Below are 22,326 nucleotides of genomic sequence, written 5' to 3' on the forward strand. Positions count from 1 at the left end.
CCATGGTTCATGGATTCACCGATTCACCAGCTCATCTGTGCAGGCCAGCTGAATGCCTCTCGAGATGACACTGAGCTTCAAAGCGAGTAAGCGATCGCAGCATCGTACTCTGGATTCGAGCAGAGCTGAGTTTCCAGACTTGCGCTTCTGCGATAGTACGGCATACGACGATGTGACTAGGACAGTCCTCCTTGCGATGAATATGCATTAGACTAAACTACGTATGTACAAGCTCTTCAGCTGAGCGTAGCCATTGCATCCTCTATACTTTGCTCTTCGTCCGTCACTCCTGGGTTTATGAACTACATGGGCTGGCTGGCTGCTGGCTGCTGGTTGCTTGAGCAGAAGATGAAATGCCCCGTTCCAGTGATAGAAACTTATTTCCCCCTCCCCCCAACCCCTCGCCACCCAGCATGAACAATTCAGGGCCATAGAGCGGACAGCCATCTCGCTCGCTGCCTCCGACAGCGCCGAATCACTCTCGTCCCATTCATTCCCACCACCAACTCGTTCATCCACCACCATCCCACCTCTGTCTCCATCCACCCTGATCTCCCTTCACGCGCGGGCATGACTGTCCTAGTCCGTCTCCCGCGCGCCGGCACCAGCGCCGCCGCCGGGTCCGGGTGGGACGCCGACCCACTCCCTCCCATCCGCTTCGCCGAGCCCTCGACTGACCCGGACGACCCCGACCTGTGTACGGTCGTGCGGCGCATCCGCGGCGCCAAGCGCGTCGTGGTCGTATGCGGTGCGTCTCTCAATTAACGAACCTAATCCCAGGCGCTGGCGTCAGTACGGCCGCGCAGATCCCCGACTTCCGCTCGGCGCACGGCCTCTTCGCGCGCGGCGCGCGCAACGTCAAAGACCTGTTCCACGTCAAGAGCCTCACCTCCCCCGCCCTACTTCCAGACCACCACGCGCTTCTCTCCACTCTGAGCCGGCTCGCAGGCGAGGCGCAGCCGACAGCCTTCCACGCATTCATGCGCGACATAGACCGCGAAGGGCGGCTGTTGCGCGTCTACACCCAAAACATAGACGGGCTGGAAGAACGCGCGGGCTTGAAGACGGGGATCCCGCCGCCGCCCCGGTCTCGGCGGCGGACGGCCGACGCCTCGCGCTCCTCGTCGCAGCCGCATTCCCAACGACCCTCCCGCTCCCACTCGCAGTCACTACAACCCTCGCAGCCCGCGTCGGCCGCGCAGTCGCCGAGCGCGAGCGCGAGCGGCGCGTCGTCGCCCGCGACGCGCGAAAGCTCCCCCGTGCGCTGTATTCCGCTGCACGGCCTCCTCTCCAGCCTGCACTGCACGCAGTGCGCTGCGTCGGTCCCGTCGGCCGCGCACGCGCTGCACGGCGCCCCGATCCCGTGTCCGCGCTGCGACGAAATGGCGACGATCCGGAGCGCGCTCTCGGAGCGCCAGCGGCGCGTGGGCACGCTGCGCGCCTCGGTCGTGCTGTACGGCGAAGAGCACCCGCAGGGCGAGGCGATCGGGAGCGTGATGGAGCGCGATCTCCGAGGCACCGGCCCGCGCGGGGAGCGCGAAGGACGCGCCGACCTCCTCGTGGTCGCGGGCACGTCGTTGTCCATCCCCGGCGTGAAGCGCATCGTGAAGGAGATGGCGAAGAGCCTGGCCTCGCGCCCCGAGGCGAGTGTGCGCGACGGCCGCGAACCCCCCGTGAGAGTCGTGTACGTCAACGCCGAGCCGCCGGCCAAGCCCGCCGAGTGGGACGGCGTCTTCGACGTCTGGGTGCATGGCGATGTGCAGGACTTTGCCGCGCTGGTCGCGGACGCGTCGTTCGCGCCGCCCCTCCCGAAGACGCCGCGGCGGAAGAAGGCTTCCGGCCTCTCCACCCCCAATACGGCTAGCACGACGCGTAAGAGGAAAGCAGACGACAGCGACGTCACGCCGACGAAGAAACGCCCCACCTTCCCCCCCACGCCGGCCAGCACGCCGCGCATCGAGAGCTCGAGCTCGAGCCTGCCGCCCGCCAGCCCGTCTCTGCCCCCGTCGCCGCCGCCGAAGCCCGAGTTTCTGCGCGTCGCGAAGCGCAAGTGCGCGCAGGGCGATCCGAAGAAGCGCGCGAAGCCAAACATGTCGGCGGGCACCAAGCCCGCGGCGCCGTCCCCATCGCCGTCCCCATCCCCATCGCCACCGCCACCGCTCTCGCTCTACGACAAGTGCCGCGCCGTGGCGCGCTTCTCCCCCCCGCCGCCGTACGACGACATGGCGGGCTTGTACGGCAGACGGGGTGGAGCCGAGTCTTGTGCCGTGCCTAGATGATCGGCGACAATGTGCCTCTGCCCTCGCCGTGCGTAGCTTTATAGTCTCGAGACTGCTGTATGTATCGTGCACATGCATGTGTAACAAAAGGACCAGGCGAAGGAGCGATTGCAGCGGGTAGCAGAGCGCAGCATGGGCGTGCGATAGCATGTACTCCTCGCGTCGTCGCTATCGTGGTTTAGCCAGGTGGGCTAGTGGGTCATGCGCCATGTCGGCATGCCGTCTGCCAAGCCTCTGCTCCGATGCCTCTCATCCCCTCCCACCTCACTCCATCGCATGCTCACAGATCAGTCAGTCACAGAATGCACAACACTAGATTGGGTTACACTACAGCTTGTTTCGTCGGCGAGTCGTTTGTCGTCCGTCTAGATCTCTCCCTATGTGGGGACGTTGTTTACACCATCGAGAGGTGGTCGTTCCATGCGATCATGGGCGCCGGGAGCTGGCGTGGGCGGCGCAGGCGGCCGAAGAAGCCGCGGGGTGCGTGCGTTTCGACGTGCTGTGTGTTAACGATGTCGCGAACGAGGATGGAGATGTCTGGGATCTAGTCGGGTGTCGGGCGCAGACGGAGGTGGGCGGTGGAGGCGGGAGGCGTGTGCGGCGCGCCGTGCTGTGTGATCGCGGGACGAGTCGGATTGGCGCGTACTCGTCGCGACACAGCAGCACAGCGGCACAGCGGCACAGGGCACAGTAGGCGGCACGCGGCGCATAGTGGCAAGGAGACAAGCAAAGATGGAGGGAGGGTAGGAGAGGTGGTGGACGAAAATGGTATGACGTGATGGACACTTACCTGAACAGCGACGACGGCGGCTGGGGGAATGAGGCGGGCAGGCTGGCGGCGGGCGGCGCGGCTGATGAGCGCGGAGAGGCGGGGCACGAGCGTCTGCGAGGGATGCATGATGGAGGCGATGACGGCGGTGCGTCGGCGCGAGACGAGACGGTACGGTGGGCGAGTGGCGGCTGAGGCTTTTGTTGTTGTTGGATGCGCCGGATTACGCGGCGCAGAGTGGTGTCGCGCGGAGGGCGATGATTATGCGTGGAGAAGTGAGGAGTGTCGAGAGAGACGACAGACTGAGATGGACAGAGAAATTAAGAGAAGAATGGAAAGATGGAAAGTTGGAAAGATGACAAGATGGAAGATGTGAAAGTGGTGCGAAGAAATGTGACTCGGCTCGAGCTGGGAGTTTGTGGCGCCTGGGTGATGATTTTGGTGGGCGCGGAGAGTGGAGATCGAGATGAGATGGAGAGATGGAGATGGAGATGGAGATGGAGATGGAGATGGAGATGGAGATGGACGTGTTGATGTGAGTGATGCGCTGCTGTAGGTCAAGAGAACTGGGAGAGGACTGAAGGCGAGGGCGGCGAGCAACAACAAGTGGCGGGGAGCGAGGGGAGCTCGAGAGGAGCAACTGACGATCAATTTCACAATCGGAACTCGGCGTCTAACTGCTCCTCCCTCTCTCTCTTTCTCTCTCTTTCTCGTTTCCGACGCTGCATCATCATGCCGCACACCCACGCACACCCACCTCGTCTCGTGCATGCCCCGTGTCACCTCGCTCATTGGCCTCGCTCATTGGCCTCGCTCACGCTCCGAGAGACAAGTGCCGCAGCAGCATGCGGCAACGGCGCGGGCCCCGCCGTATGATTTTGTGGGGATGTCCCTGTGGCCCCTGGTGCAGCCCTGATCGATTTGGCATGGATCCCTGCCTCGTGGCCTCGTTTGGTATAACCGTTGCCAACATCGGTCATCAAACGGCGCTCAACCGCATCAACGAGTCTCGCTTAGCTCTTTTTAGCTAACCTCGATTGTGCTCGCGCTTGTGCTTGTGCTTGTGCTTGTGCTGGTTTGTTGCGCCAGCACGCTCAAGCGAGACGCGCTTGAAAAGCGGTGGCGACTTGGATGACGCGCAGGTTAACGAGGCCCCGCTCCCCCCACCCGCTCCACCCCGTGTGCGATGCGTGGTACATGTACAACACAACACAATGCTATGCTTCTACTCTAGGCCGAGACCTACTCCAAGTGCAGAGGGTGATTGCGATGCACAGGCACCACACATCCGCCTCCATTCCACTTGCTCACCGTCGGGCCTCGCGGAGTGCTGGTAACGCCAAGCCCAACAAGTCACCAATCACCAATTCGCCACTCAACGCCCCGCTCAGAACGGCTGCTTGCCGAGGCCCCACGCGCGCAGTGTCCCGCGCACGTCGCCGAGTGCCTCGACTTGGCCCTGTGCCACGATCGTCGGCTCCCCGCTGCCCAGCCCATAGTTGAGGGGCGCGGTGCGAGAGCTGGGTCGCAGCACACGCGTCGCCGTTCGGTGCAGGTCCTATACGTCAGCGCTTGTCGTGGCAATCAAAGTGCTGGAATCATCGAGATGGGAGTCAGAGGTGGGTGGCACCCGACACCCCTCTTCAAAGACTATCGAGACCTGTAAACACAGCGGAGAGTTCTGAGGTACTAGGCCAGTGCACGTCGCGGAGCATGACCCCCAGGCTCTGCACTGTCGGCCCGCTCCACTTGTCTCCACCGCCGCCGTCTCCGCTGTCGGTGATTACCTCACGGCGACGCCCTAGGCCCAACAGCCGTCCACCTTCCGCCGAGTCCATCTCGAATCTCCCCCCACCCCTAGCCTTCGTCGGAGCTTGATACTCACGTCAATTGTCAGCGCGTCAATCTTTGCACACATCTCCTCGACAGGCACCTTGTGCCCGTGGATCTGCGTTTGCCGTCCCAGGTCCTCGACCGCCGTCAACCGGCTCTCGAGCGCCATAACGAGCTGCGACTTGAGCATGTTCTTGGCGCGAGACAGCTCAATCTGCGCGATGCCACCCTTCTGCGGGCGCGTGAGCGTGTCGAGCTGGTGCGCAATGATGTTGGCCGCACTCCCAGCGAACTGAGGGTATACGCTCATCGCGATGCCAAAGAGACCGCTGTCCGCGTAGCAGTGGTGGAAGCCTGCACAGTAGTCGACCGCATGGTAACGGTTCAGCACGTTGGTGTAGAGGCGCGTGTACATGCCCTTTCCGGGTCCACCAGCCGAGAACGAGCCACCGCCGCCAAGGAGGGTCTGGAGCGTCGCGAGCGCGTAGATGTCGGGGTCGTGCACGCCGAGGCCCTCAAAGCCAATGTAGAGGTGCACGAACTCCTCTTCGGGCTTGAGGATGTACTCCTCGCCACCCGTGTACACCGCCTTGGCGGAAGCGAGGTGCGCGTCGCTGTTCAAGGGCGGGTTGACAACCGTTGCGAAGCCCTTGGTCCCGACGGGTTGGGCCGACGCGCCAGGCCGGAGCGAGCTCTGCACGTGCGCGTCAGATGAAGCGGGGACACCACCAAAGTGCTTCTCCGCAAGCTCAACCATCTGCTCGTGCGGCATGCCGACGCCAGCAACGACAATTCGTTCGGGGCGGTACCAGTCACGCATGAAGCCGCGGATCTCGGCCTCTCCCAACACCTCGAGCTGGCTCTCGGGGCACAAGAGTGGCATGCCGAGTGTGTTGTCCTTAAACGCGACCGTGTGCAGGATCTCGGGAAGGATCAGTTCGGGCTTGGCCCAAATCTCTCTGATCTCGTACGCGGCGGCTGCCTTCTGGGCCTCCAACTCCTCGGGAAGCAAAAGAGGGTGCAGGATCGTCGAGGAGAGCAGCGACATGGCGAGATCAAGCGACTGGGGGAACACCGTCGACTGGTACATGATCGCCTCGCGCGACGAGCTGCATGTGATTTGCGAGCCGAGCTGGTCGATGAGGGTGACCATCTCCTCGTCGGTGTGCTTGTCAGTGGACTGGGCGTCAGCAGGGGTGAGAGAAGGTGAGCCCGCGGGTCGATAAAGGCTGTCATGCGGCTCAAACCGAGTTTCAAACCACTCACCTTGAACGCAAGTCGGTCTAACAAGTGGGATGCGCCGCTCGTGCGGTGGCTCTCGAAGCGGCTGCCGGCATGGACGTAGACGCCGACCGCGTGAAAATGTCCCGGGCTCGCCTCAGTGGTGACGCGCACACGGTTGGGCAGCGTTGTAACGCGAGTGAGGGGACCAGCGGGCTGGTGTTAGTGACCGCAACGACAGTACTGATCAGTGATGAGATCTAGCGAGGCAAAGCCGAAGCGAGGTCCGGGGTGGGCGGACTTGCCAGCTATCGCGAGCAAAACCGCAGATCGCCAAGCTAGTGGACGACGGAAAGATGGAGACGAAGCCAGGCGCAGTGGAATGGAGGTGGCAAAATCCGTCGCAGAACCACCTTCCTCTGCCAGCTAGAAATCGCGAGTGGGAAGATGATGAGGATGCCGAGCTCTCGCCTGTGGCCTCCAAGCTAGTGGACTCACCGCCGAAGAGGCGCGACGGATCGCCGAGGCCGCCGCCGTGGAGGTGGGACGCAGCAATGCGCGGGCGGACAATGGGGGCAGCATGATGAGGGTGTGGGTGGTTAGTCGTCGGAAATGGGAGAGAGAGTCGTGGTTGGGAGATGGATGGCTCGGGCCGGCGGAGGCGGAGGACGGAGGTAAAAATCCGGATGTGGGCGCGATTAAGATGGCCGAGGCTGATTAAAAAGGAGATTGTGTAACCGCTAATTGACAATCAGGAAGACGCGTGTGCGATGCAGCGGCGCGTGTGCCGCCGGCTACATGCACGTAAACATCGTGAACGTAGAGAGGATGCAGACAGCTGCTCGGGACTCTCGCTTTCACAACCGACAGAGAGCGATTGCGGCACAGCAACTGCAGAGCTCGGGCACTCGGCAGTCACCGACAGTCACTCGCTGAAACCCCGCTCTCACACGCCCGCTCTACTGAACCATACATATGCAAACTTCTACCTGTCTACACAGCACTAGCACGGGCGCGCACGCTAGTCCTTCTCTCCCACGCGGATGAGCCACTCGTCGCGCTCAGCCTCGTTCATCTGGCGGAAGCGCCCCGTGCCGCCGAGCTTGCCGCCCTCTCCTGGCTCATCTGGAGACGTCGAGCTGATGCCAATCTCGATCTCGCTCGCCTTGAAGTCGGTCGCGCACACATTCGAGAGAGTCTCAATCGCCAGCTCGAGGACACCGGCGCGGTCGAGACTCAGAGACCCGTTCTCCACAGACTTCCACTTCTTCTCCAACTGTCGTCAGCGAATTCCCGCTCAGTCTGGCCACAGGAGGAGCCTTCCACTGCCACATAGGGTTGCATATAGCTCTCCCTGCTCGCACTCACGAAGTTGGTCGCCTCAGTCTGCTTCTGACCGCTCGCGACAGCCTTGTAGCCCACGTAGAATCCGGCGGGGTCGATCATGAAAACCTGCGGTCCGCGCTCGTCATCTGGCCCGATGAGGATCATCGAGATGCCAAGAGGACGCATACCCGCGCGCTGCGTGTACACCTGGTTGATGTTGGCCATGCGCTTGGCGACTGCGAGTCGGAAGGTGAGTGCGGCGGCATGTGCAGTGACGCATGAGAGATTGGGTCAGCATGAAGAGATTGAGGGAGACATATTACTCACGCGCATCAGGCGTAATCTCATAGCCGTACTTGTAGCGGAACTCTGCTGCCTCTGACCGTGTGCGCTGGACCTGGGCACGCGCGTCGGCTTCGGTCAGCTTGGATGTCAATCACCACGCACCAATCATGCCGGTGACGACGCAACCTATCGTTGGTGTGATCTGAAACACATGGGTCACCGTCTCGGGGTCGAGGAGCTTGTCCTGCGGTCAGCGCGCGCCGTACACCCAAAGGCAACGGCGCTGGTGGGTGCCGGTCATGCTACTCACAGGCACCTTGCGCTGCGTGATCACGACGGCCGTGTCCTTGCCACGGATGGCGATGGAAGTTATACCCGCGCCGCTAATGGCCTTGAACGCGTACTCTATCATTAGCTGGTTCACCACGTCTTCTCAGCGACGCACCGACTTGATACAGCTGGGCGTTAGCGTCAACAACAAGGAAGGAGGAGACGTACCCGGCCCTCGGGCGAGAAGACGGTAAGGTAACTGCGGTCAGCTGTACGTCGCAACGGTCAACGCACCGGTCGTAAGATGAGCGGGACATGGTGCGTCGAGCTCGATGGAGTGGATAGCGAGATCAACAGCCTCGACGTCAATCAACGAGGACGTCAGTGTCCGGGTCAGCCAACGCGTAAGTCCTCGCGTGGCACCCGCGTGGATTAGTTTTGGGTATTTTTTGGATTGATCCGGGAAATTCATTGCCACCCAGGACCTCCAAGCCCAAGGATGTTTGCCCCATACCAGCGCAAGCTATCACCCATCCCACCACCATGGCCAAGTCGCTCCGCTCCAAGACCAAGCTCGCCGCGCGCCGGCGAAAGGCCCACATGTCGCACTACGCCGTCGCGGATGCGGAGCGCACCGCGCGCATTTCGGAGCGCATTATGGCCAAGGCTGCTGCCAAGGAGGACGCCGAGGGCGACGCCGAGATGGAGGCTGAGGGCGACGAGGAGATGAAGGAGGGTGAGTTGACTTGAGGGTAGCGCGAGCTACCGAGAGATAGATGGAGGCATCTTGGCCGTGTATCCCGGATCGAGCTGATGCCCAGAGCCCAAGAAGATCTCAACCTCGGCGCCGCGCGGGAGCCGCCGTGAGGAGTGGCGTAAGAGCAAGGGCATGGAGGCGCGCCCCAAGCTCAAGGGCCAGAACAAGCTCGGCCGCCCGATCTCGCGGCACAAGGCGGTGAGTAATGGTTGTGGTTGCGGAACTGCCGCCGGAGTTGAGGCCTAAGAGAGGGGTTGGAGCTAGCGCCCCCGGGGAAGGTCAAGAGGCAAGGCTCCTGCTACGGTGGCAGACAGGCAGCGACGTCAAGCGCTGTTAGATTGAGCGAGGCAGGGCACGGAGGGCAGCGTGCAACTACCACACTCCGAGACCGCAGCTGACGGGCAGGGCAAGACCAAGCGCCGCCGCTGATCGCCCACCACCAACCACCGTGTCTACATCGATAGAATCAGGGTTCGCCTCAGGCCGCCTCGCCTTATGGAGACTTCACCGCCCCGCGCGCTTGTTGTACTAGGATACCCATGCATCCGTGATCTATGCTAGTAGTGTACAGTATCGGCCAATCTAATCAGAGCGCTTGAGCTCGTCCAGCAGATCCTTGAGGCTGTCCCACTCCGGCTCGCCCTCGAAGCTGATGTCAGTACTCTTCGCCACATTGGGCGCTGCTCAGCGCGCTCAGCGGCGCGCTGCTAAGCCCACTCACGCATCCTTTGTCCGCCCCATGAACGTTCGCACGAGTCCCCGCGCCTGGAAACGCCAGTCGCCGCCCTTCTTGCCCTCGACCTTGGGCACCTTGGGACCCAGCAGCTGGAATGTCGCCACGAGGTCCTCGACCTCCCGCACGGCCTCGACAAAACGGGCGCGGTCGCGCTCCACCCGCTCGTCAGAAACCACCTCGGCGCGATACGCGCGCACGTAGTCTTCCAGCGCGCCTGCCCAGTCCTCCTTCCACCGCAGCAGACGCGCATGAGCGCGCCACACGCGCGGGTCGTCCGAGATCCTGGGGAAGATGGTCTGATCGAACAGCCGCTCCACTAGGGGGAGGAGGCCCCAGCCCTCGTTGGAGGTGGGGGGCGGCTTGCCGTCCGCAGGGCCGTTGCCGTCGTTCCACGCGTCCCTGGAGATGGCGTCAACAAGCTTGTCCAGCACCTCGGGGTTGATGGCCAGCAGCGGGTCCTTGGTGCCCATGACCTCGACGACGCGGGTCATGGCACGAACAGCCTCGGCGAGTTCGCCCACATCGATCGAGACGACCATGTAGTTCTGCCACATGCGCCAGTTGTCGTAGCTCGTGCGCAAGCCCGACTTGAGCGCGTTCCAGGCGAGCTGCTTCGTCTCAAACGTGACTGGCGGAGGAGCCTCACCCTCCGGCACGCCCTCCTCGTTCATCCGCAGGTAGACGGCCGCCAAATTGTTCCACCCTTCACTGTCGTCGGGGTTGACGCCGACCTGGCGCCTGAAGGCATCTCGCGCATTCCGCCACTGCTCGAGTCGCATGTAGCAGACGCCGAGAGTGAACCACGCCTGCGCGTACAGCGGGTTAATTGCAAGCGCCTTCTGGAACGCAGTAATGGCAGCCTCATATTGCCTTGAGGAAGTGTACAGGGCGCCGAGGGAACGCTGGGAACGCGAGTTGCTTTCGCCACTGATCTCCCACGCCTTGTTGTACTTCTCGATCGCCGCGGCGCGCCCCGCCTCTGGGTCCCGGATACCGGCCTCGTTGTTGAGAGCCAAGTCTCCGAGAACGCACCACAACTTGCCGGCGCGGGCGGAGGAGAGCTTTGCGCGCCGTGCGTCCGAGAGGCTGCTCTTGCCGAGCTGTACGACAACGTCAGACTCAATCTTGCGCCCCTCCAATAGGTCGTGAACGAGGCGCTCAGCCTCGTCGTCCATGTCCATACGCATCATGGCCGTTGCCGCGTCCTCCCACATCTCCAAGCGGGTGAAGATTTCAAGCGCAGACCGCACCACGCCAAGCGACAGGTATCGCTTCGCGAGCTCGCGCTCCATCTCCCACTTGGACGGGAGAGGCAGCTGGTGGAAGTACTGGAGGCGCTCGGACGCGGCCGAGTCGGCTGTCGGCATCTGGTCGATGAGCGCAGCGAGCTGGAGTGTTGACCTCTCGACCGTTCGCGAGCGGTTGGCTTCGAGGCGCGATCGGAGAAGAAGCGCGGTGGTGTGCACACTCCAGTTCCGCGGGTGTGAGAGAACACGCGCAAGGAACGGCATCATCTGCTGGTTGGTGAGGCCGTGGGTTGGCGAGTCATTCCGCTGTGAGAGGCAGAGCGAGAGGAGCAGCGCTTGGTCGAGGGGGTGCAGTGGTGGCTGGTTCGATGGATCGAGATGGGAGAGCGCGCCCGAGCCCGTCTGTGTCACCTTGGTGAACTCAGTCTCCTCCAGCAGCGTGTCGTCGTTAAGCGCCAGCGTCTCAGGCACTTGCTTCGGCGCCGCCGACGCCTCTTCCCCCTCCCTTGCTCGGCTTTCAGCGAGAAGCACAAGCTGCGAGTGGTCCGTCGTCTGGAACTTTGTGCGACGGCCCATCGCACCAGTGAGCTCAAACTCGAGGCCACTAGCTCGCGCCGCCGCCAAGAATGCCTGGTTTGCCGCGCGATCCTGGCCCAGGCGGGACTGGAGGAGGCCGAGCTCGAGCTGGATCGCCGCGGCTGTGTCCGCATCGGGCGCGGAGTCCACTAGTGCGATCACCGCCTGGAGAGTCTCATCGGGGAGCGCGACGGGCTCATCGAGGAGTGCGAGGTGGACGAGATGGCTGCGCAAGAGCCACCACGGAAGGGTTTGGAGCGAGCTCTTCTGTAAGAAGGCTAGCACGCGCACAGAGAGGAGGAAGAGAGCGGGATGTGCGGCGAGGTGGTATGCCGGTTCGCCGAGCAGCGTCAGGGCGGGAAGAGCGCCAGCATTGGCGGCGGTGTTGGCGGCCTCGGCGTCGCCGGCCTGTCCGCGCACGGCCTGGATCACGTCGGCAGGGCCGAAGTCGAGGTTCGGGCCGGTCCAGTTGGCCTGCACGAATGCGTGCTGGAGCGCAACGGCCACAACGAGAAGAAGGAAAGATTCGTCGTCAGAGAGGCTGGGAGGAAGCGTTGCGTCTGAATCCGAGTCCGTAGCACCCTCCTGCAGCCCGTCCAACAGGTTGGGAACGCGCGCAAGCGTGGCCGTGCCCTCGGGGCTGAGGATGACCGCGCGGAAGTCGGCGTCCTTGACGGCCTTTACGAGCTCAGCGGGGCCGGATCCCGACGGCGCAGAGAAGCTCGCGAGCGCCCACTCGAGGTCGGACATGATTTTGTTGATGCTGACCAACTTTTCGAACTTCGAGCAACCTCCATCTCTCGCGACGGTCGGAGATCCACTCATCTCCGCATGACGTAACTAGATGCCGCCTCGGTTGTCGCGTCTCGCACAACGCGATGCCCGCCGTCTCTCGGGATCACACCATCCACCATGTCCCTCCGACCAGGTCTCCTACCACAGCTGGCGCGCGTTGCGCGCCCCACATTCCAGAAGCGCGGCTTCCACTTTCTGAACGAGTCGCGCGCCGCCACCCGCCAGGCGAACCCGTTCAAGCGCGTGCACGACACGCATGTTGTGACTCGCTCCACGCCCGCCAAGAAGAGCAACAGCACGCTGCTCTACTCCATCGGCCTGGGCTTGGCCGGTTTCGCCCTCACAACCCGCGCGACCCGCTGCGATGCTGCGGGCATCCAGCCCGCCCGTGCTGGTCCCCCCGAGCCCCCGCGCCCGGTCGACCCGCCGGTCCAGAGCATCGTCTCGGTGCCCACGCTAACGTTTGGCGCCGTCACGGGCATTTGCGCTGGCGTCTTCGTCAAGAAGGGCTTCAAGCTAGTCGCGTTCTTCCTCGGCGGTGTCTTCGTGCTCCTCCAGTACCTCCAGTCCAAGAGCTATGTGACAGTCGACTGGGGCAAGGTGTCCAAGAGTTACGACGGCGCTTTCGCCAGCACCAACGCCAAGGGCGAGGTTGTGTACCCCACCCCGCAGGGGCTCCTTAATGGCTTCATTGACTTCCTCACAGCCAACTTCCAGCGTGAGTTAGGCCTGCCGGCTATACCCAAGATGGATGGCGGAGCTGATGGCAGAGCGCGCCACTTTCATCGCTGGCTTCATCCTTGGTCTGCGTGTAGGGTAGATCTAAGCCTGGATAGAACAATGAATGGTAATCTGAAGCTGATGTGAGCATGTCGATCAGACATGTGAATTGCCGATCTTTCAGTGTGTGAGACATGTGAAGCTACAAGGGCACTAACCTGCTGCAGTTGGGAATGAGCAGGCGCAAAGATGTGCGGCGCGTGCCGCCAAGACACACGCCGAGTTTCTAGAACACGACATGATAATATGCATCTACGCTGTACAACGGCCGAAGCCTCTAGCTCCATATGTTAGCGAAGGGATCGCGATCATCCTTCTTCGGAGCGGGTTGCGCGGCCTGCGCAGGCTGAGCCCAAGGGTCGCTGCCCCAGGGGTTGGCGCTAGCGCTGGCGTTCTGCCCCCACTGCTGCTGTTGAGCCTGCTGGGGCTGGCCCCACCCCTGCTGCTGAGCAGCTGGTTGGGCTTGTTGCTGCTGGTGCGGCTGCGGCTGCTGCTGCTGCTGTCCGCCCCATGCAGCCTGATCACCAAAGCCGCCGCCCCACGTTGGCACGGGCGCGGCCGTCGCCTGCCCAACAGGTGGCTGTGTGGAGGTGACGCCGCCGTTCCACGAGCCAAACTGCGAGCTCTGGTTGAAAAACGAGCCCTGCTGCTGCTGAGGGGGAGGCTGAGAGAACAGGCTCATGATGTCATTCTTGGTCGTCTGCTGCTTCTGTGCGGGAGGAGTCGGCGCCTTGAAGTCAAGGTCAAAGATGTTGGACTGGGGCGCGGGAGCGGCGGTGGGAGAGGGAGCCTTGGCTGCCGTAGTAGAGGGCTGGGCCTGGGCGGGACGTGCAGCGGGAGCGGCGGCAGGAGGCGAGGTTGGCTTGGCGGCCGCGGGCTCGTCGTCGAAGAAGTTGAGAAGAGGAGCAGGTGCCGCCGCCGGGGCCGCAGTGGGGGGCGAGCGGGCCTGCCGTGAAAGCAGGGGGTGTGCGCCGCCCTGTCGCGGCGTCGGAGCCGTCACAGTAGGCGTAGGTCTGGCCTGCGCCTGCGGACGTCCTGCTGGCTGCGCTGGCGGAGGGGACGCCGCGGCGTGAGTGGCACTCCCGCCAGCGCCGTCCAGCACGCTCGGGTCTGAGGGTGGAGGACCTTCCATAGCCCACCGGCGGCTCTCGTATTTGCTTCGAATGAACGACTCAATTTTGCTGCTGTTAGCTCCGGATCATCAGAGAGCTTACTGCTCCGGGGGGACGTGGCCAGCCTTAAGATGACGCTCCCAGTACGCGTTAGCGCGCTTGTTGCCCCACTTCTGAATGTTCTTCTGTCAGCTATGTCGGACGATGCCAGCTCACCGCCATCTGCTCAGGCGTCCAAATGTCGAGGTCAATGCTCTTTACTGCTTGTCAGCGAGCAACTTCCGAGAGCTCACCCTTGGAGATGTGTGTGCCCATCGCGCGGTGCATTCCGGAACAGCGGATACACACAAAGACGCCGCTACTGTCAGCTCTCCGAATCAGGCGCGGCTCACAGATTCCACGATGCCCAGCGCGCGTCTGGAGTCAGCTCGCTCCTCGTCTGGCTCGCGTGACGCACCATTCTTTCGGCAGTCGGCGCATGTCTTGTTATCGGGCTGCTTGACGAGGTCGCGTAGAATGCGCGCGTTGCGATCCGTGGTGGCCTTGTCTGCTGTGAGCGATGGCCACGAAATGCGACATACCTTGCCTGGACATGGTTAGGTGGCGGACAGTCTGCAGATGATGAGGAGACGTCAAGGCGATCGATCGAGCCAGCAGGGTCGGCTTCCAAGCGGGCAGAGCCACGTGTCTCGCCCTGGCTGGATAAATCTCGGAGGCAAATAGTGCCGCACAGCAACTGCCGCATCGTAATGGGGATTTTGTAATGGGACTAATTAGCAGACTAATTGGCTTGGCTAATGCTTGGCCACAAAGTGAACACGTTTGCATTCAGATCGGGCCGACACTCCGCAGTCCTCAACTTTCCTCGTATCGTTCATCCTCTCCGTATCATCACTTCGCCATTACACCCCATCGCCCCACCTCGAGGCGTCCTCAAGCTCTCAACCATGGCGGAAACAGGCCCAGAAGAGGGCAACTTCAGTACGCCTCCTCGCTCTCCATCGCTGACCAAAGACGCCTTCTACCAGGCGTTCATCATGATCGTCGTCTCCGAGATTGGTGCGTCAGCTACGACGCGTTCACTCGTGTCATTCTTCCCCGCGGCGGCCACCCAAGCCAGTATCGCTGCCAGTGCTTACCCCAGGTGACAAGACGTTCCTCATCGCTGCCATCCTCGCGTCCAAGCACAGCCGCGTCACGGTATTTGCCGGCGCGCTTGGCAGCCTCGTCGTCATGTCGATACTCAGCGCCGCACTGGGCAAGTTCATCCTCGGGCTGGTCCCAAAAGTGAGTCGTGTCGCGCTCGCTGGCGCCAGTGTACGTGCCGGTGTAGGCGCCCGCGCCACGACCTTGTGTCCAGCACGACGGTCATACCTTGCGTAATTCATGTCAAGGGATTGGATGCGCAGCTGCCCCATCATTGTCCCCATGGCCACCTTCCTTTTTGATCGCGCCGGCCCTCGATTTAGATCAGCTCTGACGCCAGGTATGGACGCTGTGGGCCGCTGCGGCCCTCTTCCTCGTCTTCGGCGTCAAGATGGCCTCAGAGGCGCGACAAATGCAGGGCGACGAGATGGCTGAGGAGATGCGTGAAGCCGAGGAGGAGATCGAGGAGGACAGCGCGGTGCACGATCCTACGATGCGCGGCGCGATGCCCCTCGAGGCGATTGAGGAGGGACGGGTGGCGCGCCCGCTGACCAAGGGGTTAAGCGGGTCGCGTCCAGCGTCACCAGCGCACGAGCGTGGGCGCGCAGCTGAGAGGAGCCGGCGGACAGCCTCCCGATCCCGCAGCAGGCCCAGCATACATATCTCGATCCCAGGCGTCGGGCCACTCAAAGACGCCCCATTTATCGCCAGGGCGCGAGAGAGCTGCCGGAGCGGACTCCAGATGCTCACCAACCCCGTGTTCGCGCAGGCGTTCATCCTCACATTCCTCGGCGAGTGGGGCGACCGCTCGCAGATCACGACCATTGCAATGGCCGGTGCCCACGTGAGTGGCAGATGGAGTCTGATCCAGCCAGGCAGCTTATGTCGGGCCAGGAGAAGAACGCTTGATCAAGGTCGCTGATTCCAGTCTGTCCCTGTCATCGCTTTTGGAACAATTCTCGGCCACTCGCTGTGCACGCTCATGGCCGTCATCGCAGGGAGATGGATTTCGACCAGGTTGTCTGTGAAGAAGAGTGAGTCACCCGTGGCCTGTGTCGCTGACATCAGTTACGATCGCTGGCGCAGCGGCATTCATCTTCTTCGCGTTCCTTTACGCACACGAGGCATATACCGCCGGCGTCAACGGGGATGTGGACTGGTAGGCGGATAGATAAGTGATAGACAGATACCCGGCGGATTGCCGCCTTCACCATTCGACATTCATAGCATATTAAGCTAATGCGCTGGCTCGCTGGCGCCTCATTCGACGCATGGAGCAGATGCATTGACGAATACTGCAGTCATTACGGGCTGTCCCGTCATGGAAGTTCGTCTACTTGCCGCGGCGCTGGTCTACTGCCTCCCAGCTGGCTTGGGCGCCCTCCCACGCATCCGAGTCAAACACGCCCTCGTCCAAGCTGGACGGGAACGACGCGCCAAACTTCCGCAGGATCGGCAGCGGCGAGTTATGGAGAAGCTTCCCCACGAACGGGAGTTGCAAGGGTAGGTGGGGCGGGTGCGCATAGATTTCGGTAATGCGGAGAAGCCAAGGGGGGAAGCCGTGGATCTCAGGCGCAGGTCGAGGCAGCAGGCCGCGCAGGAAACCGGGCGGGGAGAGATCGTGGATGATAGCGAGGTCGGGGTCAGAGGGGAGGCGAAGATCGGCCTTGATTGCAGCGTCGAGCTGGGCCTGATCAATGTCACGTACGCCGTCAGCAGCGAGGCGGCGGGTGACGCGGGTGATGATGTCGGTGGCGCTGGGCGCAAGGAAGTGAACCTCGACACGGTGCGGACCAGTGGGCAAGTTGACGTAGACGCTCGAGGCGTGCGTGTCATCAATCAGATGTCCCAGAGCGCCCGAGTCGGAGCTTGTCCGGGGAGAGGCCGAGGAGCTAGGGGGAGACGGCGGGAGATCTAACAGACTGTGCGTGACGGCCGAGTGCAAACGCACTCCGAGCCCCGCCGTATCCCACACGCTCAGGTGATTAACCCCCCATTCCGCCGCCCAGAGAATGGCCCGGCGCACGCTCTCCACATAGCGCGCCGCCATCAGCTGCGTGTCACCGCCATCGACGAGGATAAGCGCAACGTGATTAGGAGGAGGCTTCGACAGCTCGCGCGGCGAGTCGGACCGCATCTGGAAGACACGCAGCGTGATAGATGACAGAGTGAAGAAGACGTGGAGGAGGATCAGGAGGGGCGCGAGGAGAAATCGAAAAAGGGATAGTGGGGCGGCGAGGGCGGCAAAGAGGGCCGAAAGGGAAAGAGCTGCGACGTGCAGCACGGGCATCAAAAATGTGCCGTTCAGCAAGGCAAAGGCGAGAGAGACGAGGGCCTGCAGTGCGTGGCCCGGCCACCGGAGGGCGGCTGTGACTGCACTAGACTTCTGCTTGGTGGTACGCGAGGCGGGAAGCGCCAGAGTATCAGCTTCCCTGGCGGCAACACCGTGGCTGTCATCTTTTTGATCCTCGACGTCAGCCTCGGACTCGGCCAACAGCGTGCGCAGGGTGGCATTCATCGCCCTCTTGGAGCGTGTACGGGTGCGCGTGAGGGCAGCGTACCCGCGAATGATTGAGACGACGTCGATCCATTCGGTCATCTTGCCAGCACCGACGTCTCCGCACGCAAGCTTGCGCCCCGAGTTGGCGCCCTGTGGCCCGAGAATATGGTAGCCAAGCACCTCCTTGACGAACTGAATGTGTCTAGCGGTCAGAGGATGGCTGTACATGAACGTGTTCATGGCAGGGCACAGCACGACGGGCGTGTCGTCGAGCGCGCGCAGCATCGAGAGCTGCTGTCAGCTTCTAAATCAGCATTAGGCTCACCGCAAGGTTATCGCAAATGCCTCCAGCGATCTTCGCGAGCATGTCGGCGCTGCACGGGACGACCACAACGAGATCAGCCCACCGCCGCAGCTCGATGTGCAGGATCGGGTCCCCAATCTTGTGCCAGTCGTTCCACTCGTCGTTATCAGTCCACACGCCCACGCCCTCGTGAGCGCCTTCGACCGCGGCCGCATCGTAGAAGTGCAGGCTTGATCCCGTCGCTACAACCTGGACCTCAACATTGGCGTCCGCACCGAGTGCCTCGACGATGAGTGGCATCTTGATGCTCGCGACCGACCCAGTGGTGACGAGCACGACCCGAAGCTTGCCATCGGGGGCCGCGGGCCGGTGATCGTCTGACGCAAATGGCTTGCTCCGGATAATGGGCTTGACTTCGGTCTGGAGCTGCTTGAGCTTCTTCTCCTCGCTCTTTCCCTTGCTTTCAAAACCGGAGGGCCCAGGCTCGGGCGAGAGAGGGAGGCCACGCGCGTTCAGGCCGGCCATTTGCAACGCCTCCTCCTCCGCCTTCTTCATGGCGGCCGCATCCACACGCGCCTGCATGATGGCGTTTCCTTGGTCATACAGCTCTCGCCTCTCGCGCGTCTTTGGGCTTTCCGGCTCGTCCTCCTGACTCCTGGGGGTGGCGGGACGCAAGGGTTGGCCAGTTCGTACAGGTGTAGGCGTCGCGATCGGCGATGGAGCTTTGCTGGCCTCGCTCGCACCCATTCGGAGGCCCGAGTTTGCGAGGTCCTTCTCGTCAACCCATCGCTGTCCACATGACACACACTCGCGCCGTGGGTCTTTACTGCCGTTCCGTCGGCGTGGGAAGCCAACGAGGGGTATGCCTCTGCAAGTCGGCTCGGGGCAGGTGGACGACAGGAGAGCGTAGCCCTTGAGAAGAAGGTCAGAGATGGCGTCGGCCGCAGCGTCGGGATCGCCTACTACTGTGGCTGCGTGGGATGCGGGCGGAGATGTGGGGGTGTTCTCAGAGTTATTCGAGAATGAAGACGGTCCGCGGCTTGGTGTGCTGGGAGGAGACAAAGCTGGGGAAGGTGCTGAGTCAGCCGCAGGAGCGGAGCCCGACACTCCCCCTGGTCCACCGTCACACGCTGCGCAAAACTGGATTGGGGCGTGTCCCTCACGTTGCGCCTCATGTACGGGTTGCCGCATGAGAGGCGACGTATGGCAACGGCCACAAGTGCGGTCGGTCAGCGTCCATCCCTTGAGCATATATTCGCCGAGCTGGCGTTAGCATCTTCTGTGATACCATTGATGATACTCACGATGGCCGATGTCGCTTCTAATCTTGATGACATTGTCTCGAGTGCCACGGGCATGGGAGAATGGGAGAGTGGAAGATGACAAAGTGGCGTAGAGCAGCAAGTCAACGACATGTGAAGAGCGTTGAGTGCGAAGATGACGGTTTAAGGAGGCCACGTGGCGAAATTCCAGCTCAGCACCGCTCGGAATTCGTCTCGGACTCCGCCAAGGGCGTGTGACCGACGCGTCACCTGGTACCTGGTGGAGGTTAACCAGCCCCCACATGCACATGGACCGCTGCTATTTCCACATCGCTCACTTTTCCAACCCAACATGTCCTTCTCCCCGCTGTACACGAAGCCAACGGGCGCGGACCGCGACCTCGCCACTCTCTCTAACTACCTCGAGATCCGGACGACGCACATTGACCTGGAGTGGACTATTGACTGGAAGGCCAAGACTTTTGGAGGAAGCGCGACCCTCTCCCTTGAGGCTACCAAGGCCGTGGGCGAGGTCGTCCTCGACACTTCGTACCTAGCCGTTGATGGGGTAGAGGTTGAGGGCTCCAAGGCTGAGTGGAAGCTCGACGACCGCATCGATGTGATGGGCCAGGCGCTGCGCATCACGCTTCCGCGCAAGCTCAAGGAGGGCGAAGTGAGTGAATCAGGCTGGACATGCAACTGACCTCAGAGCACCAAGGTCAAGGTATTCTACGCCACTACCAAGGACTGCACGGCTGTTGGGTGGCTCAATCCTGTCCAGACGAAGAGCGGCAAGTATCCTTACCTTTACTCGCAGGCGCAGGCGATTCACGGTCGCTCCATGCTGCCGTGTCAGGACACGCCGGCAATCAAGGCAACGTACAGCTCGCGCGTGACGTCCGAGCTGCCCGTTCTTATGAGTGGCCTGCGTCAGTCCCCGCCCCCGGACCAGGAGCTCGAGCTTGGCAAGACCATCGAGTATGTGTACGACCAGCCCGTCGCCATCCCCAGCTACCTCATCGCCATCGCATCAGGTGAAGTAGTGTACAAGGCCTTCCCCGACATGGAAGGGCGCAATTGGCGCACCGGTGTCTGGACTGAACCGCTCACTATGAAGGAGGCGTACTGGGAGTTTGAGGAGGACACGGCCAAGTACGCATGCGAGTTGACGTCTACTTACACGCAGGCAGGTTGCGTGCGCTGAGGACCTGACGTCGGCATACCGCTTCGGTGTTTACGACTTCCTCATTGTATGTTGACGTGTGTCTGTGACTAACTCGCATAGCTCCCTGACTCATTCCCTTACGGCGGTGAGCATCCACGCGATTATCTTACTGACGTTAGGTATGGAGAACTGTTGTCTGACGTTCGCCACCCCGACTCTGCTTGCGCACGACCGCTCGCTCGTCGATGTCATTGCGCATGAGATCAGTCACGTGGGTGGTCATAAGATTACTGGTATACTTACACCCAGTCGTGGTTTGGCAACAGCATCGGCTGTGCTTCGTGGTCGCACTTCTGGCTTAACGAGGGTTGGACGACCTATCTTGAGCGCCTGATCATTGGCAAGCTGCATGGCGAGGCCACGCGCAATCTGTAAGCTTGGGGGAGGGGGGGGGGTGCAGCAAACTGACGTTAGTTCTTACATTATTGGCAAGGTCGGTCTCCTTGAGTCGCTCAAGAGCTACGAGAAGACTCCCCGCTTCCAAAGCCTTATACCCGGGTACAAGGAGCACGAGGACCGTGAGTAAGCACTCGGCGCTGCTGACATGCAGCCGACGAGGCGTACAGTCAGGTGCCATATGAGAAGGTGAGCTTTACGAGATCCGCTCCCAACTGACGGGCAGGGCGCCAACTTCTTGCTGTATCTCGAGCGCACGGTCGGCGGACTCGAGCACTTCCTGCCGTACATGAAGGACTACGTCAAGACTTTCACAAACTCGTCCATCACGACCGAGCAGTGGCGCGAGCATCTGTTCGACTACTTTGGCAAGCAGAAGGACTCTGAGACGTACCTCAAGAAGCTTGGCAAGGTAGACTGGGACGAGTGGCTTCACGGTGTGGGCCTCGGGCTGCCGGTAGACTTGACGTACGATGACTCGCTGTCAAAGCCGTGTCTCGCTCTCGCGGAGCGCTGGGACAAGGCGCGTGGTGATGACGACCTGAGCCAGTTCTCCAAGAAGGACGTGGCCGACTTCTCTTCAACGCAACTCTGCGTCTTCCTTGACAAGATGGGCGAGTACAAGGCTTTCCGACCTGCAACGGTGCGCACTCTGGACGAGCTGTACGCCCTCGACAAGAGCGAGAATGCGGAGATAAAGCTGCGCTTCTACAAGATCGCGCTGGCGTCGGGACCAGAGTACTGCAAGAGTGCGGCGAGTGAGTGTCCGTTCTGGGACGGAATTAGATCTGGGCAGTCGCATGTGGCCCGCGTGCATGCCTCTACCGACGGCGAGAGCGACGGGGGAGATTAGCTTTGCTGACGCCACAGAGTGGGTGGAGACCAAGGGCCGCATGAAGTTCTGCCGGGTAAGCCACGCCGCCGCCAGCGCTAATCTTAGCCGATTTTCCGTCTGCTCAACGAGCAGGACCACGTTCTTGCCATCAAGACGTTTTCAGCGCACGCAGACTTCTACGTGAGTATGGACGGCCTGGGTGTGGGGACGAGCGGTGGCGAGTGCCTGGAGTGCCTGTGCCGTGGCGTGAGGCTGCTCTGCGTGCAGTAGTGCAGAACGTTGGTGCTAATATGGACTACGCACTCCAAGCAGGCACGAACAGATTATGCTGACTGCAGCACCCGATCGCTCGCAAGATGATCGCCAAGGACCTCGGCGTCGAGGTGTAGAAAGAAAGCGTGCAACGACGCTGAGGCTGTGGCAGATGAAACCAGGAAGCTGGAAAGGGGGAGCGATAACTAATGAATGGTATCGACATTGCGACATTGGAGGCAGGCTTTTGAAGCATAGCTGAATTGGAATTGTGGAGTTGGAATTGTCCAGATAACTGGGCAATTGAGCGCAATTGATGCCAGCGACAGGCGGACAAAGCTTCCGGGATCCAGCGGAGCAAACTTATGTCATCTTGCCATCTACTAGCGCACGGGAGATCGGCAGAAACGGGACTGGCGT

At 61.8% G+C, this 22,326-nt stretch overlaps 10 protein-coding genes across 10 annotated transcripts; 5 read left to right on the forward strand and 5 right to left on the reverse strand.

The window, feature by feature from the left end:
- Positions 1-570: 570 nt before the first annotated feature.
- Positions 571-2,279, forward strand: COLE_07167 (uncharacterized protein; the record flags this gene model as incomplete). Its single annotated transcript, XM_018426751.2, has 2 exons — positions 571-748; positions 781-2,279. 2 exons carry the CDS (start codon positions 571-573, stop codon positions 2,277-2,279), a joined length of 1,677 nt encoding a protein of 558 aa, XP_018277995.1.
- A 544-nt stretch (positions 2,280-2,823) lies between these two features.
- On the reverse strand, positions 2,824-3,177 carry COLE_07168 (uncharacterized protein; the record flags this gene model as incomplete). Its single annotated transcript, XM_018419376.2, has 1 exon — positions 2,824-3,177. The coding sequence occupies one exon, from the start codon at positions 3,175-3,177 to the stop codon at positions 2,824-2,826; it is 354 nt and encodes a 117-aa protein (XP_018277994.1).
- Positions 3,178-4,849: 1,672 nt separating this feature from the next.
- Positions 4,850-6,684, reverse strand: COLE_07169 (uncharacterized protein; the record flags this gene model as incomplete). The annotated part of the gene is made up of 3 exons (XM_018419377.2): positions 4,850-6,061; positions 6,148-6,318; positions 6,601-6,684. The coding sequence occupies 3 exons, from the start codon at positions 6,682-6,684 to the stop codon at positions 4,850-4,852; spliced, it is 1,467 nt and encodes a 488-aa protein (XP_018277993.1).
- Positions 6,685-7,123: 439 nt separating this feature from the next.
- COLE_07170 (uncharacterized protein) lies at positions 7,124-8,300 on the reverse strand (the record flags this gene model as incomplete). Its single annotated transcript, XM_065626526.1, has 7 exons — positions 7,124-7,378; positions 7,471-7,664; positions 7,756-7,842; positions 7,876-7,957; positions 8,024-8,128; positions 8,212-8,242; positions 8,278-8,300. 7 exons carry the CDS (start codon positions 8,298-8,300, stop codon positions 7,124-7,126), a joined length of 777 nt encoding a protein of 258 aa, XP_065482220.1.
- Positions 8,301-8,526: 226 nt separating this feature from the next.
- Positions 8,527-9,169, forward strand: COLE_07171 (uncharacterized protein; the record flags this gene model as incomplete). Its single annotated transcript, XM_018423507.2, has 3 exons — positions 8,527-8,719; positions 8,805-8,938; positions 9,146-9,169. 3 exons carry the CDS (start codon positions 8,527-8,529, stop codon positions 9,167-9,169), a joined length of 351 nt encoding a protein of 116 aa, XP_018277991.1.
- A 153-nt stretch (positions 9,170-9,322) lies between these two features.
- Positions 9,323-12,049, reverse strand: COLE_07172 (uncharacterized protein; the record flags this gene model as incomplete). The annotated part of the gene is made up of 2 exons (XM_018426033.2): positions 9,323-9,389; positions 9,462-12,049. The coding sequence occupies 2 exons, from the start codon at positions 12,047-12,049 to the stop codon at positions 9,323-9,325; spliced, it is 2,655 nt and encodes an 884-aa protein (XP_018277990.1).
- Positions 12,050-12,211: 162 nt separating this feature from the next.
- On the forward strand, positions 12,212-12,914 carry COLE_07173 (uncharacterized protein; the record flags this gene model as incomplete). The annotated part of the gene is made up of 2 exons (XM_018420089.3): positions 12,212-12,812; positions 12,865-12,914. 2 exons carry the CDS (start codon positions 12,212-12,214, stop codon positions 12,912-12,914), a joined length of 651 nt encoding a protein of 216 aa, XP_018277989.2.
- A 2,019-nt stretch (positions 12,915-14,933) lies between these two features.
- Positions 14,934-16,295, forward strand: COLE_07174 (uncharacterized protein; the record flags this gene model as incomplete). Its single annotated transcript, XM_018426031.2, has 6 exons — positions 14,934-14,967; positions 15,001-15,045; positions 15,131-15,273; positions 15,473-15,976; positions 16,061-16,166; positions 16,201-16,295. 6 exons carry the CDS (start codon positions 14,934-14,936, stop codon positions 16,293-16,295), a joined length of 927 nt encoding a protein of 308 aa, XP_018277987.1.
- Positions 16,296-16,465: 170 nt separating this feature from the next.
- Positions 16,466-18,461, reverse strand: COLE_07175 (uncharacterized protein; the record flags this gene model as incomplete). The annotated part of the gene is made up of 2 exons (XM_018420423.2): positions 16,466-17,923; positions 17,958-18,461. 2 exons carry the CDS (start codon positions 18,459-18,461, stop codon positions 16,466-16,468), a joined length of 1,962 nt encoding a protein of 653 aa, XP_018277986.2.
- A 1,800-nt stretch (positions 18,462-20,261) lies between these two features.
- Positions 20,262-22,043, forward strand: COLE_07176 (uncharacterized protein; the record flags this gene model as incomplete). The annotated part of the gene is made up of 11 exons (XM_018423506.2): positions 20,262-20,350; positions 20,385-20,448; positions 20,484-20,508; positions 20,543-20,634; positions 20,673-20,794; positions 20,838-20,941; positions 20,974-21,008; positions 21,046-21,577; positions 21,690-21,727; positions 21,760-21,834; positions 21,993-22,043. 11 exons carry the CDS (start codon positions 20,262-20,264, stop codon positions 22,041-22,043), a joined length of 1,227 nt encoding a protein of 408 aa, XP_018277985.1.
- Between the last annotated feature and the right edge of the window lie 283 nt (positions 22,044-22,326).

This window comes from Cutaneotrichosporon oleaginosum (assembly GCF_008065305.1).
Source record: "Cutaneotrichosporon oleaginosum strain ATCC 20508 chromosome Unknown ATCC20508_contig06, whole genome shotgun sequence".
Classification (NCBI taxonomy): Eukaryota; Fungi; Basidiomycota; class Tremellomycetes; order Trichosporonales; family Trichosporonaceae; genus Cutaneotrichosporon; species Cutaneotrichosporon oleaginosum.